The sequence below is a fragment of the Colias eurytheme genome, chromosome 16 (genome assembly GCF_061535395.1).
Source record: "Colias eurytheme isolate Ceu_HAF_F1 chromosome 16, ilColEury1 Martin Lab GWU primary, whole genome shotgun sequence".
Classification (NCBI taxonomy): domain Eukaryota; kingdom Metazoa; phylum Arthropoda; class Insecta; order Lepidoptera; family Pieridae; genus Colias; species Colias eurytheme.
Window position 1 is genome coordinate 3,912,618 of NC_142995.1, and position 27,335 is coordinate 3,939,952.

The 27,335-nt window shown below is 34.7% G+C and overlaps 2 protein-coding genes across 4 annotated transcripts in view; both read left to right on the plus strand.

The window, feature by feature from the left end:
- Positions 1-210: 210 nt before the first annotated feature.
- LOC149901707 (putative ribosome-binding factor A, mitochondrial) lies at positions 211-5,596 on the plus strand. 2 transcript variants are annotated; one of them, XM_090110927.1, is made up of 7 exons: positions 211-450; positions 518-719; positions 1,008-1,176; positions 1,483-1,622; positions 1,891-1,994; positions 2,287-2,440; positions 5,308-5,596. In XM_090110927.1, exons 1-7 carry the CDS (start codon positions 356-358, stop codon positions 5,497-5,499), a joined length of 1,056 nt encoding a protein of 351 aa, XP_089967053.1. In that variant the 5' UTR covers positions 211-355; the 3' UTR covers positions 5,500-5,596. The 2 variants fall into 2 exon arrangements, with proteins under 2 accessions (XP_089967053.1, XP_089967054.1); XM_090110928.1 differs by having other exon boundaries at positions 213-443.
- A 6,427-nt stretch (positions 5,597-12,023) lies between these two features.
- The window catches only part of LOC149901708 (putative NADPH-dependent quinone oxidoreductase VAT1L), a 30,330-nt gene continuing 15,018 nt past the window's right edge, over positions 12,024-27,335 (plus strand). Inside the window, exon 1 of one of the 2 annotated variants that reach the window (XM_090110589.1) lies at positions 12,024-12,386. In XM_090110589.1, the coding sequence (XP_089966715.1) occupies positions 12,136-12,386 (251 nt within the window). In that variant the 5' untranslated portion in view covers positions 12,024-12,135. The remainder of the gene's footprint in view (positions 12,387-27,335) is intronic. The other variant, XM_090110590.1, reaches the window with a different exon arrangement.

The window sequence follows — 27,335 nt, forward strand, 5'->3', positions numbered from 1 at the left end:
GATTTTATGTTTAAAATATATTCTTTGTATATTAATACAGAAATATTAATAAATCGTTAATTGGATCCACATTGGATCAGTATCGACTGAGTTTTTTTAAAGTACATATTCTAAAAGATTTTAGAACAGCTGATTACTTGTCAAGTTGTCAAGTTTAAAATGTTATTTGTCAAAAACGCTTATTTTGGTTGCGAATTTTGAAAATTAGCTATATTTATTTTGGGCAAATGTTTATATACAAAGCAATGGCATTTTGCCTAAAAGTTAAATAATCTTTATCATTTGCATGCCAACTGTGTAAACTATCAAATACATTTAAATTGAATTTCATATTATAAATTCAACAACTGCAAATATGATCCGTAGATTTTACAATACTTCTTGTGTTTTATACAGTACTAAGAAGCAAGGGATGAAATTATGTAAAATGTTAAATCCTAAAGGTAAACGGTAAGTGATTGAAAAAAAGAACTCTATACAGACGCATAAAAGACAATTAACGAGGTTATGTTTTCAGGCAATGGTATCCTTCGCAGTCAATAGATATGAATATGCTGCCTAGTCTTAAAAGTCTTACAAAAACCACAAAAGAACCCGATAATCGAGGTGTTCGCAGAATGGCTGTATTGAACAAGCTATTTATGAAGCATATCACCGATATTATGTCTACTGGTACAGTTTCTATGGATATTGTGGGTCGTGGTATTGAAATTTCAAAGGTTAATAATGATAAATTTATTTCTAAATATCGCAGGCCTAAATGATAGTGATTTTCTTTGAAAAAATTCTTATAGATTGTATGTATTAATTATTTATGTGTAAAGGTAATACACAGTATACATATAATATGACAATAATAAATTTCTTCATTACTATTTATTTATATCTGTTACATATTAAAGTTATTATGGGAGACTTAAATAAGTCTATAATTTCACACTGTTACAATAATGGTATTAACAGACACACTTATAAGAAATAAATTACCTACAATGTATTTTTCATAGGTGCAAGTGACACCAGATTTCAAGACAGTCAATGTGTTCTGGGTGTGTAAAAGCAACTCAACTGATGATGAGACAGAAAGGGTACTAAAGAACACAGCTGGTCGTCTCCGACATGAATTATCTACATTACGACTTATGGGAGAAATACCATATATTGGTTTTGTTAAGGGTAAGGGCTTTTTTGGGTCTGCTAAAGTTTAAACTCATATGTTTGATTTTGATGTTTAAATACATTTAATTTTATGTATAAGTGGTGTATTATAAAAATAATTAGATAAAGTCAATCATACTGTAAAGTGTAAACTATGAACTATATAAATATATATAAATAATAAATAAATAATGTTAAATTAAACGGTTGAAATGATGGATGAGACGAGGGTATAAAAAATATGAATAAATTGTGATGTAATTTTACATAAAAAAGGGTTAAAAAATACTCATTCCACATTTGTAAGTATGAATATTATTCTAGATAAGCAAGAAGCACGGATTGTAGACCTGGATCGGCGCCTAGCTCAAGCTGATTATGGCGACGATTACACTCCCACGGATGTCGGACAAATCCTAAAGTCGGAATTTACATTAGATATGAAACTACCTCCTGATGTGAAGGTAAGGATATATAGATTATCTAGGATAGCATTTTTTCATGTATGTATGAAAAATAAAATTTTTCATACATAGATTTTTTAAGGGAAAAAGCAGTTGTATTTGAATTGTTTTAAGGACTTGTCCAAAATTTTTGTGCAGTATGTTTTTTACAGTTCTCAAACAAAGGAACTTTTTATTGATATGCTAGCAGCTAGTGAAAGTTACTATGTTGTCAGTAAGATCATACAGACAACCAGACATACGTTTTCGTAACTATGTTATTTTTCAGGCGACTATTAAAAAAATGGAAGATGAACAGGAAATTGTCGATGATCCCATACCAGATATGACAAATAGTATTTACGGGCTTGATCACACGAAAATAATGAACAGGTAATATTCATTAGATAGCATTTTTTTTAATAAAAGAAAATCTTTCAGTTTCCTGTTTTTTTAATTTATGAATTTGCTTTTATTAGGTACCTAATCAACTTTTGCTTTTATTTTATTAATAGGGTAAGGATATTTAAACACTGATTAATAATTAAAAAAAAATTACTTAGATCATCAGCTTCTAGCCAATGGAAGTAGTGCAAATAAAAACATCAGCTTTTTATACTACTTCAGCTCCATAAAATATTATATCAACCACAGTCGTAATTTTAAATTAAAAAAATACTTATAGACTCCTAGCAGCTAGAAAAAGGACATTGGATGCCTGGGCCAGCCTAGATTCAGACTCGCCTGTGATATCCTACAGGAAATCTGAAGAGACATCTTCTAATGTAGATCTGAAGAAACAGAAGCAAGAATTAGCCGAATTTCTGCTTAAACGACAGGTAAATATAATTTCTTTGATTGTTAAATATAAATATGGTAAGATAGTCGGCTGTAAAAAAGTATGAAAAAAACCGTGATATTAACTATAAGTACCCGGCGCGGCGAATGATGATTCCTATGACACTGACAGTTATTTTCAAGAGACAAACTTGTAATGGCGTCACCATTAAATTAGAAACATATTGGAGGCGTCTAAAAATGGCATTTATTAATTTTTACGTAGCTTTATGCCATAACAATGATATTCCGTTGGAATTATAACAATTCTTAACATTTACGAGAAATTATATCAATCTGACTTTACGTTTACGTCCTTCAAAACTTACATCGTTGGCATTTATCGACTAGTGCGAAAGTATCGATAAACAAATTTCGATAATGGAAACGAGTTCACATTTTTTCCATGCTTAAGCTTTAGTTCATTTACTATTGAATGGAACATAAGATCGCAGCATAATTAATTAATTAATTACCGTTCGCGTTAATTTACTTACCTATGATAATAAAAGTTTTTTAGACAAATTAAATGGGGGCTTCCATTTTCATGATAAAATAATATACCCTGTGGGTGTATTATTGGTGGTGTGGTGGGTTAAAAATTACGTGAAAATGATGAGGCGCATTTTTATGTTTTGGAAAACTTTCATTTTACTTACCTACTTAATCTATGCTAAAAAACTTAAATTAATACAACAACAACATAATAGACGTTAAAAATTTTTGTTAAAAATTCATTTTATAATATTTGTAAAAACATGTTTATCGACGTGGCTGAATGCAAACCACGCCTTTGCCTATAAAATAGTAAAGTATCGACACGACCCATCATACGAGCAATCACTAAGACGAACTGTCATAGGGATCATCATTCGCCGCGCCGGGTATACTGAAAAGTTACAAATTTATTCAGAGACATTTTTTCTTCCAAAAGACTATGAAATTAACGTCAGAAAGGAAAATATTTCTGAAGCACTATAACGTTTTACTTTTTGATGGCAGGATGATGGCATAGCATTTTTTTGAAAAAATATTTTAATCATTTACTTAAATAAAAAAAACACGGTCATATCTTATTTAAGTACGCACTTATACATCTCAAACCAACTTCCAAACATGTTTATTTGAATGTATGTACTATGCATTATAAGTTATAAAAAAAATTAAGTATCTAACTAAAAGACAGTAACCCATTATATTAAAACATTGTAGAATATAAGAAACCCGAAGAAAACATACAAAGTATCCTCATTATCGAGTTATCACGCAATAAAATGCATTTTATTGGCATTATGTTTACGTATCGACCTCAATATTAAAATATATTATGTCCTGATTATTACGGAAAGCATTCCAAACTGATAATGGTTGAACTTTTCAAGGCTGAATCACGTCAAAGGGTTTTTTTTATTTTTTATCTTATCAGCTTGGATTTTTTTGCAAAAAATTTAAACGTGGATCTTATTTTCCGCATCCTTTTATAATACGTAATGTTTAAGGATACGAATAAGACGCAAACGATATTAAAATGGTGTTTGTCGTAATTGGTACCCTCATAAAAATATATTTTATGACGAAATTATTTTGCATCACTGATTCGATTATAGTTTTATATTCCATAGATTGTTCTTGTAATATTTTTTCCAAGAAATAGTTTATGAATTGTGGTAACTAGGAACGTTTTACTAGTTCGTACATCAGCGAATGGATGCGTTTCTTTGTAAATGCAGAAAATATAATGGGATTACAGCTTTTATCTGTTTTAAGAATAACATATTCTTTCAATGCGCAATTAGCGAGAATTTATGTTATTATACATATTCCAATATAATAGTATAGATAAGACCGCATACAAACGTAATAACCGTGACAATAGAAATACTAGTAAATGAAATATGAATCACTCAAATGAATCATGTTTTGTAAGTGCTATAGAAAATATGAATAGAGTTCGTCTAGTTTATTATTATTAAATAAAAGGATAATAAAAATAACTACTTATGAAAAGGAATGAACGCTGAAAGCCTCCAGCTTAATGAATTTATCCAATCTGGGTCAAGTCTCGCTCTGAGTATGCCGTACTATTGGTGTTATTTTTTCATTTTTTGCGCAAAATATGAAGTCACTGAATTTAGTTGCTATTTATAAATGAAATGTTAGTTTTAATAAATCGTGAATGAGATCGTTGAATTAGATTTCCTCTAGTCTATTTTAATATTCTGAAAAATGATGTAATTTTGAAGATTATCATTAGCATTGCATTGCTCCTTATGATTATGCCTTGCCTTATTTCTCAAAAAAATTAATTTCTATTCCTATAGAAAAAATAGCAGATGATGGTGAAGAACAAAATAAACGAATTATCGTTTATGATGTTCTCCCTCTAATACATTTTTATTGTTTTTTTTGGCAATGATATTGAATTAAATCTTTGTTATATACAATTGAACAAAACGTTACTCCCAAACGCAATTGAAGGTACAAAAAATCGTAACATTTTTACGATATTCCAAGTTAAGCAATCAGCATTCTTGCAAGATGAGGGAATTTAAGAAAAGGGAATCTGAGATAAATATAGGTTTAAGTTCTTTTGTGTTTATTATTTTTAGATATTTTATAATTGTAAAAATAATGATTCATATTTATCAATTAAAATGAGATTTTTGATGTAGACTGCATTGTGTTAAAATAAGATATTTACCAAAGAAAGCTTTTCCCTAGTTCACATAGCATTTATTCATGAAAAGCCCCGGAAATATAATTTTTAATTTAAATAGAAGGTTTAAATTGATATAAGTAATTTTTTTTATTAATTTTATATTCAATTAGTTTATTATAGTTATGGTTTCGACTTCTTTCACACTTTCAGATTCTACAAAACAAACTTCACAAAAAATCAAAGGAACGTGACGTGACGACCCCGCTATACGACCAATACGACGTCGAGGAGCGACCCGAAGATATCAAAGAGTTCTGCGACGACTATAGAGACGATTACGATATCGAAATGTATGGAAATACGAATAGCTTACAGAGGAATGTAGCGGATGAAAAAGTATAGACACGACACGATTAGTCGTCGAGTGTAAATTTTAGTGAATATGAAATTTTCGATAGTTATGTAAATATAATTTTAGAATAATAAAATACTGAAATAAGTTAAAGTTTTTTTTGTTATACATATATAATATCCATACGTTCGTTAGTCGTTACATACATACCTGAAACGATAAAGTTGAACCAAGATTATCCTGTCCATATTTTTTACTCTTGCCACAAGCTCTGACTGTTCTAATAAAAGTAGGTACTAAAGCAACATATTTGACAAAAGTTTACAAATACATATTCTAGTCATTACTTAAAATTACTGTAATACTCAGAAAATATAAAAAGATACGTTCATACGTAGGTAGTACTTCCCCTCGCTATATAAACTCCTGAAACATTGCTTAAAGTAAAACATTTCTATTTCAAACAACTGTAATTAAAATGTTAACAAAGTCCTACGTGTAGGATACGTATCTCGCTTTTATTGTTGTCCCAATTAATCTGCCCTTTTAGGTTTTCACGACCTACTTTAAAGCCTATACACGCAAATTAAATTTTATGCCTGTTTCTTTTGTGTACTGAGTTCTATTTTCAATTCAGAGGAAATTTCTTTACGTGGGAATCTCAATTGAACATTAAACCTATTCAAAGCGACTATTTACCAAATTAAAAAAATGTACATACTTTTTAATGACTAAACTTCGTTCTGATATGCGCCTATTACAAGATTCCGATACTAATAAAAATAGGACACGCAACTTTGCATGTTCAACTTCAAATAGAAAAGTCTAGGCTAAAAGGCGTAGAATATCGTTTAGTGACTAAACGATATTCTACGCCTACCTGTTTAGTCAGGAACTCATTGTGGACTTCCCAGCCGTATCTGCGATCGATAGCAATCTGGGTCTGCTAGCGAGACTTTTTTTATTGATTTTTCCGATATCAAGTCTATGGGCGAGCTACGTGCTTTCTGAATAATGAAGACATATTTCCTAAGCGACACTCGACTTTTTATTATTTGATGTTACTTGCCGTTGCCGACAATGCAAATGGTTCAATAACTAACCTACTGACGTTTTTACCATAAAATATAAATTGATTCCGAAAAAAGATTTACAATAGCTAGTACAGAGTGCCCGTATTCACTTAGTGAGGCGACGAATAAAGACAAATTGGTTTAAGTAACGACAGAGAAATGTGGGGGCCGAATAATGCTTTATCGAATGAAACTAATCTTGTAATGGCCACGCTCGTGATTGATACTAAATTAGATGTCTATGGGTATTTGAAAGAGAATTTTTTCCGAGATTCTTTACGTAAAAAAGATTCCCTTATTTTGTTTCGTTTGTTGTAACTTATCGCGGATTTTGTTCTATACCTATATTGTGTTGATATTTATTCTGGGATTCAGTAAAATGTAAGAAGTGGTACATGTAGCTTTTACAGGTAGAGTCGGTCACTTCTTAGGATCAAAAGCTGTACGTAAATTTCATATTCACTGTATGTTAAATACTTTGACTAGGTATATACCTACGTCCTATATGGACACAGTATGGAAGAGTAGGTACCTGAGCGCTAAGTAAAATGAACACTCATGAGCGCTATTCTTAATGGACAATCCTACGTTGGGTACCTACATAAGTATGTCTAGTGTCTACTACATAGCATTTATAGTATCTGTGCTACTACCTATAACATATACCTATATGGATTATGGGTAGGTACCCTTTTAATTATACCACAGAATAATAACTAGTAGCTAGCTTATACTAAAGGAATAACATTGGACAATGCCTATGAAAGCAAAAGCTCTTTACATGAATATTCATTTTCTAAATTTCGTGATGTAAAATGAGAAATTAGATGTCTATATTGAAAGACAATTTGAAAGGAAATTATTAAATCTCTATAGAAACAGCATTTCTATTAAAATTTATTAGCAGTATTAAAGCTGAATAGAGCTTTAATAAGATCGTTCACTGAACTGTTATTTTCACATTAATTTTGTATAAGAACATTTATGCCTGTAAGGCTATTTCTTTTGTTAAGGCCAATTTTTAATTTAGGAATTTATTTATATATACATATCTATAGTTTGCTAGTATAGCGCTTATGCTTGTATGCATATTTTTCCGAGTTTATTATCGTTAATTAGATCATTCATTACGCCAAATTAGACCTTATTAGTAAAACTACGAACAATTGAGCGACGAAGGGTGAATATTTGAAAATATACCAATACCGTGAAAACTCTTCAATCTTAATTTGTATATAACACGTTAAATAATATTTATTATGTAGGTATGTATATTTAAAATATTCTACATAGTACATATTATAAAATAAAGCGTAGAGTTACGACGAGATCATTTTTCTTACATTACTGACATTTTTCTTATTCTAAAAACTAAATGTATGTTCTAAAGCAGGTAGTAGTTATGTGGGAATTAATAAGGATAATTTATAAGACCTAGGCTTTTTTTTGTTTTCACATAATGACGATAACAATTGCAATAACTCAGAATGGGAGGTTAATATGTTGGTAGTTGGTACAATGAATATTGGTCATAATTAATAATCCATATGATTAAGTTTCATCACGTATATGTATTTTTCCATACGCGTCGCCAGTTTGAAAATAAAGGATTATGAGCAGGATGAGCGCTATACGGCACTCGCAGTAACTAAATAATCAATGTTCTATTATAAATAACTTCATCTACGTAGTTGCAAGTTATTTTTCTTTTAAATTACAAATCAATATGAGATGAACTATGCTTTATTATTTGCAAAGCTGCAGCATCATCCATACTAATATTATAAATGCGAAAGTAACTCTGTCTGTCTGTCTGTTACTCAATCACGCCTAAACTACTGAACCAATTTGCAGGAAATTTGGTATGGAGATATTTTGATACCCGAGAAAGGACATAGGCTACCTTTTATTGCGAAATATGTACCACGGGCGAAGCCGGGGCGGACCTCTAGTATTTGATAAAGATGTTTATTGATAACTAGCTTTCCACCCGCAGCTTCGCCCGCACAGTCAAAGAAAAACCCGCATAGTTCCCGTTCCCGTAGGATTTCCGGGATAAAACCTATCCTATTTCCCGGGATAAAAAAGTAGCCTATGTCCTATCAAAATATCTCTATACCAAATATCATGCAAATTGGTTCAGTAGTTAAGGCGTGATTGAGTAACAGACAGACAGACAGAGTTACTTTCGCATTTATAATATTAGTATGGATTTGAAACACAGGTCTGACTTTTGGTGTGTGTGTGTTTGTCTATGTACTTTATACCTACTTATTGTTCATGTAGAAGGTCTTTCTTTTCTCAAAACATATTCTTAATCATTAATATTCATAAAATTAACTTCAATTTGTTTATCTTAGTATGTATGACACACGACTTTTGCTACGTTGAATTATATTTTTTTGCAGGTCAAATATTCAGAGTTATTCAGTTATTGCTCCTAACAGCACCGTCTATTTGGCACACAATTAAGGCACACTAGACTAATAAAAATTTACTTTCTTTACATGTACATTTTTATATAGTTAATACAAACACGTTTCGTTTTTTTGTATAATATGTACCTAGTAGACTTTGATGTATTTGCGAGAGAATACGTAAATATAATTTGGAGCGTATTCCAGGGGCGGCAGGGTTTTAAGGGCGCCAAATTATTGAATGAATGAAATTAATTAATGAATGAAATGCTTTGTTGATTTGAAAATAAATACATAAATAAAGTCAAGACTTAACATAGCGATCTGGAAACTTTATATCTAAAATCAAATTTTGTTATATATAGTTATATATTCTTTATTGCACACAAATTTTTAATTTTACAATACAAGGATATCAGAAGCAATTGGCGGCTTTATTGCTAAACAGCAATTTCTTCCAAGCAACCAGTACCAAGCATGAAATATACAGTTGCAAAAATGGGAAGATAGTGTACACATAAAGCAAATAAATTAATACAAAAACATTCAAATCAAAATAAACAAAAAAAACAAACAATATCAAAAACACTAAAAATAAAACACAAATAATTTGGAAAATCCAAAAGTGCACGCCTCATAATTTTTTTTAATAAATATTTATTAATTATTATTTTTGTTTATTTAATAACAATTAAACCACATCGAATCAGACCCTGAAAAATGAAAGGGTTCTATTCCTGAGCATACTCAAGCGTAAGAGAAAAAAAAAGACTCGATTAGTAAAGTATTTCGGTCGCTATCGTGTTAACAAGAAAAAGGATCCGCACATACAGACACACGGACGTCCAAGACAGAACTTTTTTAAACTGTTTTTTAACTAGTTTAAATAACAAAAATGACATCAAAAATATCATGAACGTTAAAAATAGTGTTTTTTCTTAATATGTGTGTGTATGTATTATCTTACAAGTGCAATGTATGATACATAAAGACATTTTAAGTTTGAAAAATCAGATGTTTTGCGCGAAGTGACAGTAGTACCCACCTCAACGCTTCGCTTATGAGGCGTGCAAAAGAAAAACAGCACAGAAAATTAGCAGGTTTGCAAATAATGATTCTTTACCATATTTTTAAAAGACTCAAGCGATTGAGCTTTCCTAATGCTGGTGGGTAGATCATTCCAAAGTTGCACAGCTTTAACAGTAAAAGAAGCGTTATAAAATTTAGTTGAGTGAACAGGAACACTTAGCATTAGGTTATCATTAGAACGTAGGTTCAAACTCCTGGCAGATAAAAATTCAAAGTTATCTTTTAAATAGCAAGGAATACGAGGATCAAATAGTATGCAGTATAGGAGCGAGAGGACATGAGCATTGCGGCGGTGGCGGATGGGTAGCCACTTAAGCTGCTTCCGAAATGCTGAGACATGGTCAAATTTTCTCAACCCAAAAACGAAACGCAGGGCAAGGTTCTGCAAACGTTCGATTTTATCGAGTTGCTCCTGGGTTAGGTTGGAAAAACACACATCAGCATAGTCCAGAATGGGCAGCATTAAGGTCTGAGCAAGCATAACTTTGGTGGGAATAGGCAAAAAATTGCGCAGCCTTCTTAAACTAGATGCTGTCCAAAATATTTTTTTACTGATGTTTTTTAACTGCACTGACCATGACAGAGTTTCGTCCATATATAAGCCCAAGTTTTTAACCGATTTTCGGTAAGGCACAACGACGCCATCAATATAGATAGGTGGTAAGGTAGTCCAGTTGATTCTAGCCACCAGACTCTGACTACCAATAATGATGGCTTGTGATTTTGATGTTTTGCAAATTTAAAATTTGAAATAAATGGAAATTATTGCAAATTTTAAATTATAATATCCTCTTCGAATCAAAATTGAGTCTTTCCTATCAACTTGAGTTATAGCTGTTCAATAAAGAAACAATCAGAACATTGATTGAGTGAAAAAAGTAAAAGAATTTCATCCTAAATCCCAGAGAAGCAAGCGTGTCTCTTGAATTACATTAGACGTTGGGAAAAGAGACGTACGAGTTCGGGTTTTTAATTTTTATATTCAATATCGCAGGTTTTAGGTAAGTATAAAGTGATTTTCCCATAGTGAAACTTATAATAGTTCATTTCTCTTTTCCTATATTGTTTGTTTTTTTAGGCATTGTTTGAAGATTTAATGTTTTAGGTGGGTTATACCTATTTGTTTAGGCAAAAAGATCCATATGAGCAGTCCAGGCTTGTTATTACCATTAATAGCTGTTGAGTCTGCTCGTCTTTCCGCGACGGCTGAATGCGCCGACATTACAGTACGTATTACAATCTGACATTGTATGCATAAAGCGTAGGTCTAAAATGTGCTTGCGTTATGTTTGATAAGTTTAAATCGCTTTTATTTTTTTAATTAAGGTCACGTTGATAGTTAACAGCCGCACTACTGCGCAAACAATGTTATGTTATCAACATAAGAGAAGGTCATAATCGATGCACAGTAAATGCATCATCATGTTTACTCGATACTGCATTAAATTTTGTAAATAGGAAATTACAATTTTAGGTAAAAATAACACTGACTCCATCTCGCCATTGCAAAACCTGCCGTAATATTCAACAAGTCGCAACATTGTCGGAAATGCTACTCAAGTTGCACAAACTATGCGATTAGTAAAGTTAAAATTATTCTCAATCCAGGTCTAGGTTCGGCTGTACTGGGACTATTAACATAACAAACGATATTGTACAAATATCGTATCATTTTCTGTACTGGAGCGCCCTTGTAACGGCGATCCCGTTGCCAAGTCACGTTTGGGTTGAATTACGCACTTCTTCGAGAGTCGGGGCTAGGATTCGCGGCTATGGTTTTTCGTTGGCCACGGTGTAATAAAGTTAATCCAGGTCCTGTGTAGTGCAATATAGGAGGGGTGAGGGGTGAGCGGGGCGGCGCGGCGGCGGCCACCTGTTCGGCGAGCACCCGCGCCCGACGCCCCCACGCCCCCGCGCCCGCGCCTCCGCGCCCCCGCTGACGCGCCCCCGCGCCCCGCGCCCCTCGCCGCGCGGCACCCTCGATGCGCGCGCTGCGCCCTTCCCTACTCATTCGTTTCGCGACGCGTTGTCTCGCCGGCCGGCTTCCGCCTCATTCGTACCGCGTACGCTGCCCGCTACACTCGATCGTACACTTAACTAATCAGACATGACAGAAAGCACGGAAACCCCTGCGGCCGCAGCGCCCGAAAAGACCCCAACTGAGAATGGAACCACTGAAACTCCCCCAGAAGAGACCCCGGAGAAAGCCACAGAGGAGAAGGAAAAGGAGACCCCGCCACCCAAGGAGATGCGCGCCGTCGTCCTAACCGGCTTCGGCGGTCTAAAGACTGTCAAAATTCTGAAGAAACCAGAGCCGACACCGGCTGAGGGTGAAGTCGTCATTCGTGTAAAAGCTTGGTAAGTTTTGCATTTATTATGTACCTTCATTGTATGTTCTATAATTTTTTCGACGTATATTTTTTTAGAAGACATACCGGCACCTCCCAAATATTGTCATGTTAAATACCGGTCAATAATAATTTATTTCTGCAGAATACAAATGCTATTGCGTTCATTGGTAAATGTTATACTGTTTAATGTTCGATAAATCATATTCGTGCGTTGTACGCGTTGTGAAACGGGTCCCTGTTCTCGTCGCGGCCGCGGCAGCTTCATTAACATCTGCCTACCGAGGCGTGTTTCACTGCACAGCTTATGTACCCGATTCAAAATTCTGCACACACTTGCACCAACTGCCACCGGGTGACGCGCCCTAAGCGGATTTACACTCTAACGACCGTCGTATCATCGATTTAAAAATTTGCATTGTATTTCACTCATTCAATTCATTCCGCGAATCTTATTTGCTTACAATGTACAAAATATGTCCATATTGGGTAGGTACCATTTAAAATGTAAGGATTTAAAAATGGAACACGACAGAGGGAGTTTATACTTTACCGGCATTGTTCTTTGTTCGTTTATCGTTTCAGTGCTTCAGATAATGCATCATGCCATCCGTCGACAGGCTACTTACGACGGCCCATGAGTTATCTGCCACTTTTCTTGTTAATGCTTTCGAGCTTAACAAAGCGGCCACTTAACTGTGAAAGATCGCTGACGATTGTTGGTTTAATAAAATTAAAGGGTATTTCACATGTGTTTTTTCGCACTGATTTAGTATGGAGCGGCGTTGAAGTCTAACGGTAGACAGTAATGGTGCGTTTCCTGTAGATAATGTCCGGCGGGTTACGGGTAGTGCCGTGAGCGGTGAGCGGTGGGCTCGCAGCGGCAGGGATGGCTGGTGCGTAGGTGTGAACGAGGTGCGAGGCAGGCGCAAGTCGCATCCCTGCTTGCGCTATAAATAGCACGCTTATCGACAACTTACTATGTTAATGACCGCGACCACAGCTGCCGCTAAAATATGAACTGAACTGTCCTTGAACCGGTACTTGTTGCAAAACATATTGGCTCCTTATCTTGCACTTTACTTGATTTTACAATTGTCCGTGGCGAGATCGACTCGACGCGAAAGTGAGAGTCACAAATGTTATTTTTAGCTTCGAGCGATACATTTCTTTTCGCGTGCATCGTGCACGTAATTTATCACTGTCGAATCTAAATCAAAATCTTATCGGATGAATATTTCATGAAGGATTCGAGTCGTCAAGTAATTCAAAATAAATTACTACATTGCGGACTGCAAAAAGATCAAAACTGATTTCTATATGATTTAAGATGTGCATGAAAGATTGAAAATAAACTTATATTGCCCAGTACTTATACTTCATATTACGCAAGTGTGTACAATTCAACCAAATAAGGTACTTTATGTTAAATATGATATTATAATCTAAGGGATTCATATTTTTGTTTGATATATGCAAGAAAATGTTGAATACAAAAACCAATTGTTTCTTTCTTTCTTCCGAACATCTCAACAATCGTCCGTTGTTGTAGGTTCACAACAGATCCACACATGAATTCCCTATTTAATAGCGCTATTAATTTAATGACATGTAACAGTTATATGAAATCCAACCTATTATGACTCGCCGGACGCTTCGTTCAAACTTTCTATAAGACCGCCTGTAATATACTCTCGTAATATAACATGGGATCAGCCAGTGAATAACACCATTATATTCAATTAGGTCAAGTCAGTGTCAGAAATGCGTCTTCCGAGAACAATCGACGTACTCACGCCCTTGTACCAGAGTGGCTTTCTTTTCTGAGATTGCTTAATTATATATGAACTCAAGACAAAAAAAATCGTGATCGTTTTTTGTTCCTCTCGGGTCAGTCTCACAGATGGTTCAATTGGGCATTATTACATGATTAATATTTAATTTCACTTAGTTATTCTTCGATGGTTTATCTAACAATGGATACAGGATACTGAATTTGATATCCTTAATAATATACCTACTACGATACAAAGTAGTATTTAAAGTATTGTTTTCAATGAGAACTTTAGTTAAAATTCTTCGAGGCTGTCATTTTTTTAATCCCTGGGGATTTACCATAGAAATCTAAATAACAAGACACTAGAAGTCGTAAGCGTGCGTGACCTTGTCGCCACTCAGGTGATTTGCACATCACCAGTGCATTCGTCACTGTTCAGTTGCTCTGGAGACGTATGAGTGTATACATGGTGTGTTTCAGCAATTCCCATTGCGGAAATTCTTCCACAAGTTGTAATTATACTTATAAAGGAATAATATTTCATCGGAAAATATTTTTTTTTAGAAATAATGCCGTTTTTCCTTAAAATTATAGAATATTTACAAGTATTACGAGTGTCACCATAGTAATCGAAATAACAATGAATGACACAGTCGACCATTCTTATTATCACGTTTGTTCGTATTGGAGCAAAAAGTCTCATATACTTAGGGATGTTATTCTAAAATAAACCGTAAATTCGTGCGTTAGGATACATATTCAAAAGCTTAATTTAATAGATAAGTTAGTTTTCACTAAAATCAAGCTGTCCAATAAAAGGCATAGTTTACTTGTGTGTACTGTTTAGCTTTCGGTTTGAATGTGTTGATTTTGGCGACAGCGGTTTTCATACGAATTATAACATTATAGCACTTCTATGTGTCTTGTTATTTAGATTTCTATGGGATTTACTATATCTATAAAAGAACAGTAATTAGTATCGTAGAAATTTATAGGCAAAGGGTTATAGAAAGATAGCAAAAATTACGAAAAGGAAAATCTATTGCGCTGATGATATAATGTATAAATGATGTTTTACTCAGTGTTGCACCAAAAGAGCGCGTTAATTGTTTATATCCTGCTCTTTGTTGGTACCTATTTAAGTTCTAAATTTAGCGTCTGCCCCTCGAGAAATGATGCCGGTCTCTATGGATAAAGTGCAGTATTGTGCATTTTAATGGGCTACGAAGCCACATAAGATGGGAGAGATGAATTTGTTTATTACCCTCTTCCTTATTGAGAACGTCTGCGCGAGATAGCTCTCTTCCTATGAGTCACTAGAAAGTTATGTTCTTGCGAACTTGACAACCAAGTTGCTTGTTGCTACGACTTCTGACTTTGTGTGGGCGGATTCGCCATATCCCTAATATGCTGCCATGTTATGCTTGTAAAAATGATCCAGAAAATGATTGTCTATTGACCTTTCTAATCTCGAAGGCAAAGTTATTAATCATTTTCTTATTTTATTGGTAGTAATGGTTTAATCGCTTCAATTTCTTTGTAGTTGAAACATTTGACAATCGATTGATTAGATCTGTACGGTACCCCTATCGTTGCTTCGCTTTAATGGGATGATGTGTGTACTTCGTATCGATTATGACATTTTTCATTAGGTATTTAATTTATTTCTATTGTTATATGACTTTATTGATCATAGGGGTCCATTTGAATTCATACTATTCCTATAAATGCTCACAATTATCCCTTTGTCTCGTGAAGGCATTAATAACGCATTAGATCGGTCGTGATAGTTGTTAAAAATAAATTAATATCCTTTGGACCCAGCAATTTGTGTTCGGGTTACACACGATCGTTGAAAGAAATTATGATGGTTTAATAAATGTATCTTTTTACATAACAATTGAACGCTCTTTTAGTATGACTACGCACTGCGTGTGCGTCACGCACATATTCTTACTCCGAAGTCAACTTCCATTGATGAGTCAGCATAAGTTGCTAATATTGACTCATTGCGCCTGAAACTATCACCGTCGTTCATCAACATAACGTATTTGCTTTCCATCGCTTTAGCAGGAAAACCATAATGGCTATGATTATCAAATAGGGGTGAATGCAGTAGTAACGTAGTAAATTGGCTCCCATTACTAGGAATTTGTATGAATCATACGTAGTACTAGACGGGGTCTGGCCTGGCTTGGCCCTGTGCCACGTTTGGAGAATTCAATCTTTTCGTACAAATGCTAAGGGCGGGCTGAATAGTCGTCGAGCACATTGTCCAAAGTCAATGAACTTACGAAAATGCCTCCTCGCTTATTGTGCCCATAATAATCGACTCAACTCTCAACTCTATATGGCAACAAACATGTCGTATGCTCTTAATTTTTTTTCTGACAAAACGCGCACAGGACAAATCCTTGCGGCGCATTTCTCAGAACATTTCGTGCATTCGTAACGATCGTTGTATACAACTGTCGGTTACGCATTATCATCCCCTGAATCGCGTTTAGTTTTTTCAGTATTTAATTTATTATGTGGGTATTGACGGCTAGGTAAATTGAATTGGAAAATCCCGTGACTCGATGTTCGCATGAAAAAGGGGTGTGGTTGCGTTGCGCCGGGGTGTCAGCCTGGTGGGGCGGCAGGGGTGAGGGTCGCAAGTGCTTCTGTAAAGTCTGGCGGGGGTGCGGGGCGCGGGGGCCGCGGGGGTGGCAGCCAGCGGCAGATCAATACGGCGCGTCCCCTACCGCCCCGCGCCCGACCAATCTCCGCAGGCCTAACGTCTTTCGACGCTGATGCTTGTTTTTTATAGCGCCCATCAACCACACTCTTCGAGACATGTACTCTCACCATATGACGGTATTTTACATCTACCGTCTAGCGGAATTGTTAAGCTCTCTCACTAATCCCTGGATCCGACGACAAATCCGCCTATTCAACTTTATATTCAATAGATGGTGACATTGCGTGCTTCTTTTCGTATACTTGAATTCGTAATGCACCTGTTGAATTTGGGATTGTATTATTTTTTTGCGTGACGGATAGGAAATTGAAAGTTATTGAATTAAATTTTACAAACATGTTTCTAAACAATTGATCCATATTATACGGAAGCCGAAAATTTTTGGACAAAAACGGGACATGGAACCGGTTTTATCCAGCGACATTATAACATGTGTTTTTCGTATCTGGAAGCAATTATAAAAAAATCACACACATGTAAAACAGAACAATAATAAACATAAACGTGTGAAAGTGTGAGGAAGTGTCTGTCACCTTTCCCGGATACATTGTACGGATTAAGTTTTATAAAGATCATCGTGTTTTGAATACATAATATTTTAAATGGATAAAGCAATTCAATTTACTTGGTTATTCGTAGCTTGTAAACAACGATGAGTTATATTTATTAAGTATAAATAATAATCAGACCGTTTCGCTGAGATTCTGTCCGTCAGTTTGTGATTTAATGGTCCATAAATTGTTTATAGCCGCGAATCTGATTCGAGAAATTATAACATGTTCTTAAAATATTGAGTACGATTGTTTCATTATTGTATCTATGAATTAAAAGTATGCGTTTGGACAACAATTGATGTTAATTTATTAAAGCCAATCATGTTTCTAAAGATTTTGATTACAGTAATGGATGTTAGACACGTGCCTGGTATAAAGGGGATCATGTTGAAGAACCACCCTTCAAATATGAAGCATTATTGTACGTTGAAAATGATAAATTAAATAATGTCTACGTGGAAAATTTTATTATATCAAATAGGTAGGTACGCATAAATTACGCACCTGGTAATTGGTATAAATTATTGATCAACATTTGCTACTACAAACTACAAAGGTTCTGTACTAAGTTATATCATTATTCTTAATATTCGTATATATTAATAGGGATTATTTTTCCGACCCAAATATCGACCAATAGAATTGCACCATTCGACGTCACGTGGTACAACCTACATGGTATTATACTGATAATTTTTTGAAAATTTTCTCTGGTCGTTGACGTCAAACTGACAGGTTGAATTCAATTGTGAAATTATTGGCCGACATTTGGGACGGAAAAATAATCCCCCGAATACCACACGAGCTTCAAAATTATCTGGCATTTCCCTCAAGGTTCCCTGCAAACAAATAAAGTCGTCAAGTTTTTCAGGAAAAATCACTCGCGCTTCGCGCTCGTGATTTTTTAACCCTGACTAAAAACTTGACTCCTTCATTTGTTTGCAACGAACCTATCGGAAAATACCCGATAATTTTGAAGCTCTTGTGGTATTATAATTTATAAGTGATTATTCCGTTGTTAAAATATAATCCGTGTAAGAATGTTTTTTCATCGCAAAATAAAGATACAAATCTTGAAAAGCGATATGTCTGATTTTATTAAAGTTTAATCTTTATAATCTGGTTTTAAGATGACGGTCATGAAATATCCCATGCTACCGGGCCTTTTGTGGAGTCTGTTAAAAATTAATAAAGCGGTCGTCTCAGGTTACCTTCTGGAAAGAATCGTACGGCCTTCGTCAAACTAGAAATGTTTATTGTTTCAAGTCATTACTTTACAAAGGTTGTTGTTAATAGCGGTAAAGTTTACCTACTTCATGATTACTTATAAGTATTTTTATTAGAAGATGATTATACTCTGTTCAAAGGATATAAAAATAAAATAAATTTTACGGATTCCGTTTCAGCTGCTATTCATAAACAAACAAGTAACTATACTAATAACCAATTGTACATGTTAAAATAGGAATACAATTAGATACGAATCATATAAATGATTATGTTTATTTGTTAAAAAACAACCAACGGTATAAATTGCGGAACCCTGTTACTTGGACCTTAAATTGCGAATCGAAACACGTTCGCTTTGGTCGTCAGATGTTATTTACTCTGATGAACCCTTATAATGGAGCCTACTCTATTTTATTGGACCGGGTAAATAACTTCCAAGAACATTGGTTTAGATAAAAGAAATACACTTTCACGATGATTATGGATTGGACCTTGTAACTAATACATATATTATAGGTACGAAAATGTTCTTATATATTATAATATTAAAATACGCAGATTCCTTCCAAATTCAGTTTCTCCTTCGATTAAAAGTTCGTTCTGATATAAAAAATAAAACTGACTGGAAAGGAAAGCAAATAAAAAAAAATCTGAAACATTTTTTTTTATATTCCAATTTTGAACAGAGAAATAAGCCGCAGACTGTTCTTGCTGGACATATTTTATTTAAAGCTTAAAAAATGAATGTAGATAAATAATGAGTGGGGTGATCGTAAAAATATTTCGGAAATGTGGGTCACGCGACGCGACCCTACCCTCCTAATGTTTCGACTCATCTTTTTTGCTCCAACATTTAGGACTACTATAATTATGATCCTGTTGATACGAAGCGTCATTTGGGTTGTATTTTTCCCGCCCGCATGGCAATAAGGGCTCCCTTTCATTCAGTGTAAGCGTCGTTTAATAAATGTTTTTGTTAAACAAATTCGGGTGTGAGCAGTAAAAGCAGAGCTAAGGTTAGGTAAACATTGTAGCTGTCTGTTTATGTTTTTTTTTTGTTACGTACTATTTTTGGAGTGAATTTTGAGGTGGAAATTTTAAACGTAAGATATTTGAATTTTACCTGTAAGTATCTGATATTAAATTATTAGTGAGGTCATTTTTACCTTTAAATATTTAAGGAAATCGTTATCTATATTTACATTGTTCTTAGAAGATCGATAGATATTCGAGAATGTTTGGAATGCCGCAGCCGATAGCATTATTTGTGAAGTCACGAAACAACTGATATCACCATTATGCACTTCTTATCAACTATCTGCTTCATATTCTTGATATTGACAATACTTGTTTGTAAATATTGGTTTAAAAAAGGTTCTGTAAATGTTACAATAGATATACATCGCGTAGAACATTGGAATGTCATTTTAGGAAATAATCTTTTATCTACAAAAAAATGTAGGTTTATAAACGTTTATTTGCTTATAAATAATTAAATTCATGTTTAAAAACTACGTTTATAGATCGGAAATAATTTGAAATATTAAATATTACATGACTATACATCTGGTTTATAGAATTATAGATGCGCGGGCTCCGGCAACTCCGGGTCACTTTTATGTCAACTTTATGGTTGTTTAGCCACCCCAAAGTGAATCGTCAGCCATCTGTGGAATGAGGCTCGCTTCCTGTGTACAATTAAAACGACTGCAGTGACCGATTTGACGAGCCTTTGTATCGAACAAGGGTGACTAATGTTCTCATTAATGATACGATACAAGTTTTTATATACTCATTACAATACTTGATCATTGTTGTTACATGACTGGTTTTAGCATAATATATCGGAAATTGCATAGTAAAATTATATATGTTATATACAACCTTTAGCTTGCATTGTTGACAACCGCGGCTTCTTGTGTTAAATCAGATCTGCTACCTACTAATCCGTTTCGACCAAATGTTTTACGACTTCATCCTGATAAAGTCTCTATATCCTGATATAGAGACAGAAAAAAATTATAGACCTTTCTTTGTTATAGCTTTGCAGTCGCATTAGAAACCCTCATTACTACATTCATCTCGACATTAACAGTAATAAAGAATACAGTACCAATCAGTATGTGATAGTACGCACGTGGTCTACTGTCTAGTCATATCGGAAATAGAAGGTGTCATTGTTTGTGACGAGTGGGTACCGCTATCCGGACGTATCCGTAATGGTCTGTACCTGTTAGTTTTAATATAATTAAGGATTAAAGCAGCCGCTTCCTTTTATAAAGATCACTATCTAATCTATAACTTGATTGGCGATATTGAATGTTAATGTGTTTCGTTGGAAGCTCGTTTGAACGCTTATCAAGTGTTGGTACTTGAAGTTCAGTAAATATTAGGTACGTTAGAGTTATTTATTACTATAATGTCCCCTTGACAGGAAAATAAGTATTTTTTCGTAAAGGCAACTGAGCCCTTAAATTTGGGGTAAATGCTGTAATTAATTGATTTAGAACATGAAATAACAACATTCAAAGCTTTTACGTTTATTGAAAAACAAATTAATTCAGTTTCTATAAAAACGAAGAAAAGCTCTGCCCCAAATCTGGCCTATTGAGCTAAAATTGAAAGAGTTACAGACAAATAAAAAAGTCTTTGAAGGTAAAAAGTAAAAACCCATTTCAATTACCTTTTGGCCTATTAACAGGCCGCTAACGGGTTACCTAAATTCCTAACAAAAAATCGTATTTAAAGTAGCCCAGTCACGCTATTCGTTTCAATCGACATTTATCAACATACGCTGTATACACGCGACATTTTTACACGCTTTATATTAGCTTCACCTGTATGTTTGTATGTTTGTAACCGACTTCTTTGGGCGCGATTTTGACCCACTTTAAACGGCCAGATTTCGTTCAAACTTTGTAGATTTATTGAGGACCGATGACAATACACTAATTTGATAAAATTTTCTATTTTTTAGTTCGGTTTTCTATAAAAAGCGTGTTTTTTAGTTTTTTTTTTAAACTATTATTATTTGATATAAATTCCATTTCAAAACGGCTTACACTTAATAGGAATTGACATAATAAATTTATAAACACACTAGCGGCCCGCCCCGGCTTCGCCCGTGGTACATATGAAAAATAAATGTTGGCCGATTCTCAGACTTACCCGATATGCGCAGAAAATTTCATGAAAATCGGTCCAACCGTTTCGGAGGAGTATGCAGACTAACTGATTGTGACACGAGAATTTTATATATAAGACTAGCGGCCCGCCCCGGCTTCGCCCGTGGTACATATGAAAAATAGATGTTGGCCGATTCTCAGACTTACCCGATATGCACAGAAAATTTCATGAGAATCGGTCCACCCGTTTCGGAGGAGTATGCAGACTAACATTGTGACACGAGAATTTTATATATGTTACGGCTAAAGGTAGGTGAGAACATAAACTTAAGATTAGCCGGCTAAACTTAGGTTTATTTTCGACGAGGTGTTAATGTTAGTTTGTTCTATCTTTAGCCGGCTAAACTTAAGTGTAACCGCAGGCCCGTGGCTAAAAATGTCGGGGTGGGTAGATTTGGTTACTATAATACATGTAAGGAACAGGGCGAGTGTTTTCTGGCACTTCGCCGGCTGCTGCCGCAGCACGCTCGCTGCGCTCGCTCGGCTCGTGCGGGTCTTAAGAGTTCTAACCTAACCTAACCTAGCCACCAGCTTTCTGCCCTGAGTCGGGGTGGGTAGATTTGGTTACTATAATACATGTAAGGAACAGGGCGAGTGTTTTCTGGCACTGTGCGGGCCCCTCAAGCCCTCCACCGGCCCGGCGCTAACCAAATCTACCCACCCCGACATTTTTAGCCACGGGCCTGCGGTTACACTTAAGTTTAGCCGGCTAAAGATAGAACAAACTAACATTAACACCTCGTCGAAAATAAACCTAAGTTTAGCCGGCTAATCTTAAGTTTATGTTCTCACCTACCTTTAGCCGTGACATATATAAGATATTCCCTAAAGTCAACAATTCTACTCAGGAATATTTGAGGAGACGTTTTTTGGCCAAACATTCATTTGCTTAGTTGATATTCATTCTACAATATTATGTTTACAAGTTTTTGTGACCCTTTTACAATGACACTTTAAATATAACCTATAAACCAAGGCGATGCAAAATTACTTCGTAAAACATTTGCAATTTAAACCTATCTTACTTGAGTTTTCGTCTGATTAGATACAAATTGAAAGCTTCGATACAACTTCGATATGTATCTAAGGCTTCGGCTTCACTATCTATCGATAGACAGGAAACTAGGTCCATTTCCACTAAATTCATAAATATAGTTGAGTACGTTAACTCGTCAGTGCGGTACAGAGAATACAAATGAGCGAGAACACGCGAATCAGGAAATTCCTTTCGGTGCGCTTGTACCGACAGCACGCAAAACATATTTTATTCAGCGATACGTCGTGTATGCGTCGTGTATAAAGCTAGCGATACTTCGCTAGCTTTATCTTTGTAGTACCGTTTTATTAATTAATAAAAATTAAAACTGTTATTTATGTTCTCTGTACAAGTCTTATATCATTGTAATAATAATTGTATAGCTGTATTACATTTAATATTTATTACACTAAAACTATATCTGATTACTCAAATTATTTATTATGATATATCACACAACGAACCTGAAACATTTTCATAATAACTCCTCATGCAATATGAAATATCATGAGTCATCTTTTACGTTGAGTAAATTATAAAGCCAAAAGCCTACATTACAATTTACACATCACAGTGCGTAGTGGTCGATAGTAGGCAATATAAATCATTAGATTTCCATAATATTAACTATAAGGCAGAACTATGTACGTGGTCGGAGTATAGAGAGCACATTATCATTCATCTGAAGCCTTCAATGAGTTTCATTAGTGTATTCAATGAATGAGTCCCCCACATGGTATTTTTAGTCATAGCGATAGAGTGACTGTACATTAGAGGAAGTTATTTCTTGTACCGACATTTAAAGCTCCTCTATTAAGTTTGACATCTAAATTGGATCCAATTAGCTGGATTATGAACGACAGACCCATGAGAATTGCCGGGATATTCTTCAGTTTAATCAAGAGTTTCTTAGCCAATAATTGTGAGTCTCTAATTGAATTCCTACGGAGGAATTATTACGGGAAATATTTTATCGCGTACTTCAAAGTAATTTTCTTTTGTTCGTACATGATTCAGTTACTTAGTTGATAATTAAATTTCAAGTAATATTTCTGTCTGGGAAGTTTTGTGACTTTTTCAAAGGTCGAATAAGTTTCCACTTATTAATGTGTCTGCGTTACACGGGTGCAGACAACAGACCATGCGTTAAAGTTTTAATGAATCCTGTAAAGGCTGTTTACCTCCTAAGTAAAAGCCTTTTCATTTTAATATACTAACTATTTAACAACGCCAACATCTAAGCGAATTTATGGTTGCGTTTATTGTATGCTCATATTTTTAAAATTAACGTTAGTCCGTCACGAATAAAATAGATTCCTGAATTCACATTTGCAGGGTTTAATGGCTTCTATTTAAAGGGTTGTATGAACTAATTTACGTATAATAGGCATATGTACACATTGACGCCTCGGCCACGTCATGTCGCGCCGGCCGTCGCCGGGCTGACGGTCGCCGTTGCGTTATTACAACCCCGATGCAATTTCAAATTACCCTGAACTGGGGTGAAAATCCATCTACATTACATACAAATTAAAATCATTTACGAGGGACTCAGCGCTATTTATACCCAATATTTCTCTATCATACGACGTTGCTTAATAAACTGGAAAGCTATTTGAATTGCGTGAATAGAAATTCTGCCGTATGAATTAATCGCATTAATAACAACTTGGGTTATAATCACTTCGTTATGAATACAGATATTGAATTTGCATTTCTCTCACCGAAATAATTTACGGGGGACCGTAAAACAGTCTCGTTAGCTTTGTCGGGTGACAGGTACATTTGGGCGCTGTAAAAACGGGTGGTAAGGGGGAAGCGAGTGAGTGCTATTATTTGTCGAAGGAGGGCTGGGTCGCCGGTCTGCGGTGGTCGTTTATCGGCTCCCACTCGAGGTGCTATTGACCTCAAGGCCACGTTTAAGCGAGGACTATCAGACACGCAATTGGCAACAGGCCGTAGGTACGCCGTACGACTTACGAGACGTGATTATTACAAAATATTAGCATGAAAGGATGCAAGCTAACTGCACCGTACGAGATGAGCCGCGAGTCTACCTGCGCGCCCATTTTAATATTGTCGATGTAAATGGAGATTCAACATTCTATTGAATAATAATCCGTCAGGTAGCGTGCGTGTAAATTTCATTGTGAGTAAAAAAGGATCAGGAACGGGATTAACTGGCTTTGAAATTCTAATAACAATTATTCGATAGGATCACGACGAGCGACGGCCATGAAGCCGGTATTTAACAACAATACCTTTGTTATTTTATGATAAACTTAGCGCTTAGTTTGCGTGGGCTTTGTAGCTAGATCGAAATTTATAGCCTTTTAATATTCGGCAACCTACTTTTTTTGTACAAGCTTTTATCAGACTTGCCCTGAGGGTAAATCGCCTGACTCTAGGTAGGTACCTATACAGAGTTATATATTTCTATTGTGTATCTATATAATATATTTCTAGTACTTATTGTTTAATACAACACAATTATTTTAAACATTATTTAGTCATAATATTATGTTAAAATAATTGTATAATAGCTTATGATGATTGGTTGACGGTTGCCTATATTATTATCTGTGATGATTTGAAAATAAACTAACACAATTAAATATAAATACTTTAAAGTTTAAACAGTCTTAATTGTGTGGTACATATTCTATGCGGTTGAGGCTAAAAATATCTATATAATTTCATGTAAGTACTTAGCTGTTTAATGTACTGTATGCGGGTGAACGAATAGGCTGTAATTAGCTATCGATTTTATAGAATCAGCAAAGTACTTGGGGTATGTATATACAATTGTCTACGTCATGGCAAGGGGGTCCGCCGTCCGAGCCACTCCCCGAGTCCCCAGACACACGCAAATACCGAAACAATGTCAACAATATAGCCGTAACCCTAAATGATTCATTCATTTTGGATTAAGGTCATTTTAATACAAAGATAACATTGTGATTCATGTCATATTTTCATTAAAATGCACTTTGTTGCTCACATTACACATACGTACCTGGTTTGTGTTATGCCTTGTTGCCTTATTGTTTTGTTATAAGAAACGGAGACACGATCAGACAATGATCTAATAATGAGAAACTAGAAACAATTATTCAACATTTCTTTGCGAGTTACGGGTAAGTTGTAAATGGGATATCTTTACAGCAACAATTACAAACAACTTCGCTAGCTTTTGTTAATTGGATTGCTCTATTCTCTTTTGTCTGGAGAAGTTCACGTGAAAATATTTGATTGATAAGAATTTGAATATGATATTTTTGGTTTTATGGCATTCAAATGCTTTATAGAATTCAGAGAACCTGCTTTATAGAATTTATTGAATTCAGACTTGAAAATCCAAATCGAAAATCCCGTTAAGTTCCTAAGTAAGAACTTTATGAAGTCTAGAACAATAAAAATATAGACCATACACTCAAAACCGGTATTTTAACATAAAAATCGTAAATGAATCCATAGCTGTGTTAACAAGAAATTTCCATTGTCTAACCACTTGCCACTCATATTATTTGCAATGTAAAATTAAATAGAAGATACTGTCTGTCGGTCATGTAAGCTTAAGCATGTTAAGCGTAAACAATGCCGCGCGTCATCACAGGCATTGTTTGATATTCTGGAGTGGGGACAATCGCGAAATATCGATTCCACGATGGCTCATTATCAACCCAGCCACGTATACCTCACACAACAATTATACGTGTTTGAGTAATGTAGATGCAATCGATATGATTGACATTAACTTGTGCAGCTTATTTACAATTCATGTACGCGTTGTATGTTTAATAACTACATATCAGTTGAAATTAGTATGTACATGTTGGTACTGTAACGTTGAAAACACCTGAATTTTGTTTAAAAATACAGAAATGAGGTGGCGAGACATGGTTCGCACCATTTACACCATTTACACATAATTTTGACTTATAATATGGTAATCTTGTTATATCAAACTTTATTCAGATAATTAATGGAATGGAATAGAAGTAGGTAGTAGGTACTAGGCGCCAAAGATGTTTCAATTAATTAAAATATACACACATTCTTAACTTGTCTTAAAAAACTTATCGGTCAGTCATCGAATTCTGACAAATTGTATACCCAAGGCTAAACTCAAACTCAACTCAAACTCAAACATTTATTCATTCAATTAGACTTCTTATAGAAGCACTTTTGAAACGTCATTACATATTTTAAAATTTACCACCGATTCGGAAAGCAGTATCTACGGAGAAGAACCGGCAAGAAACTCCATAGTTGCTCTTTTAAATCATGTCAGTTTTACAATTTTACAAAATACATATGTAACATCATAATATATTATAATAACATGCCAAAGAACTGTCCTGTGGTTTTTTCGCGACAACCCTCCATGGGTTTTTATCGTCCATATATTCCTGAATACTGTAGTACGCTCTCTGA

Coding starts and splice junctions, on each gene's coding strand:
- LOC149901707 (XM_090110927.1), top strand. CDS start 356: ATGATCCGTAGATTTTACAATACTTCTTGTGTTTTATACAGTACTAAG. Junction 1,995..2,286: donor CACACGAAAATAATGAACAG/GTAATATTCATT, acceptor AAATACTTATAG/ACTCCTAGCAGCTAGAAAAA. Junction 2,441..5,307: donor AATTTCTGCTTAAACGACAG/GTAAATATAATT, acceptor TCACACTTTCAG/ATTCTACAAAACAAACTTCA.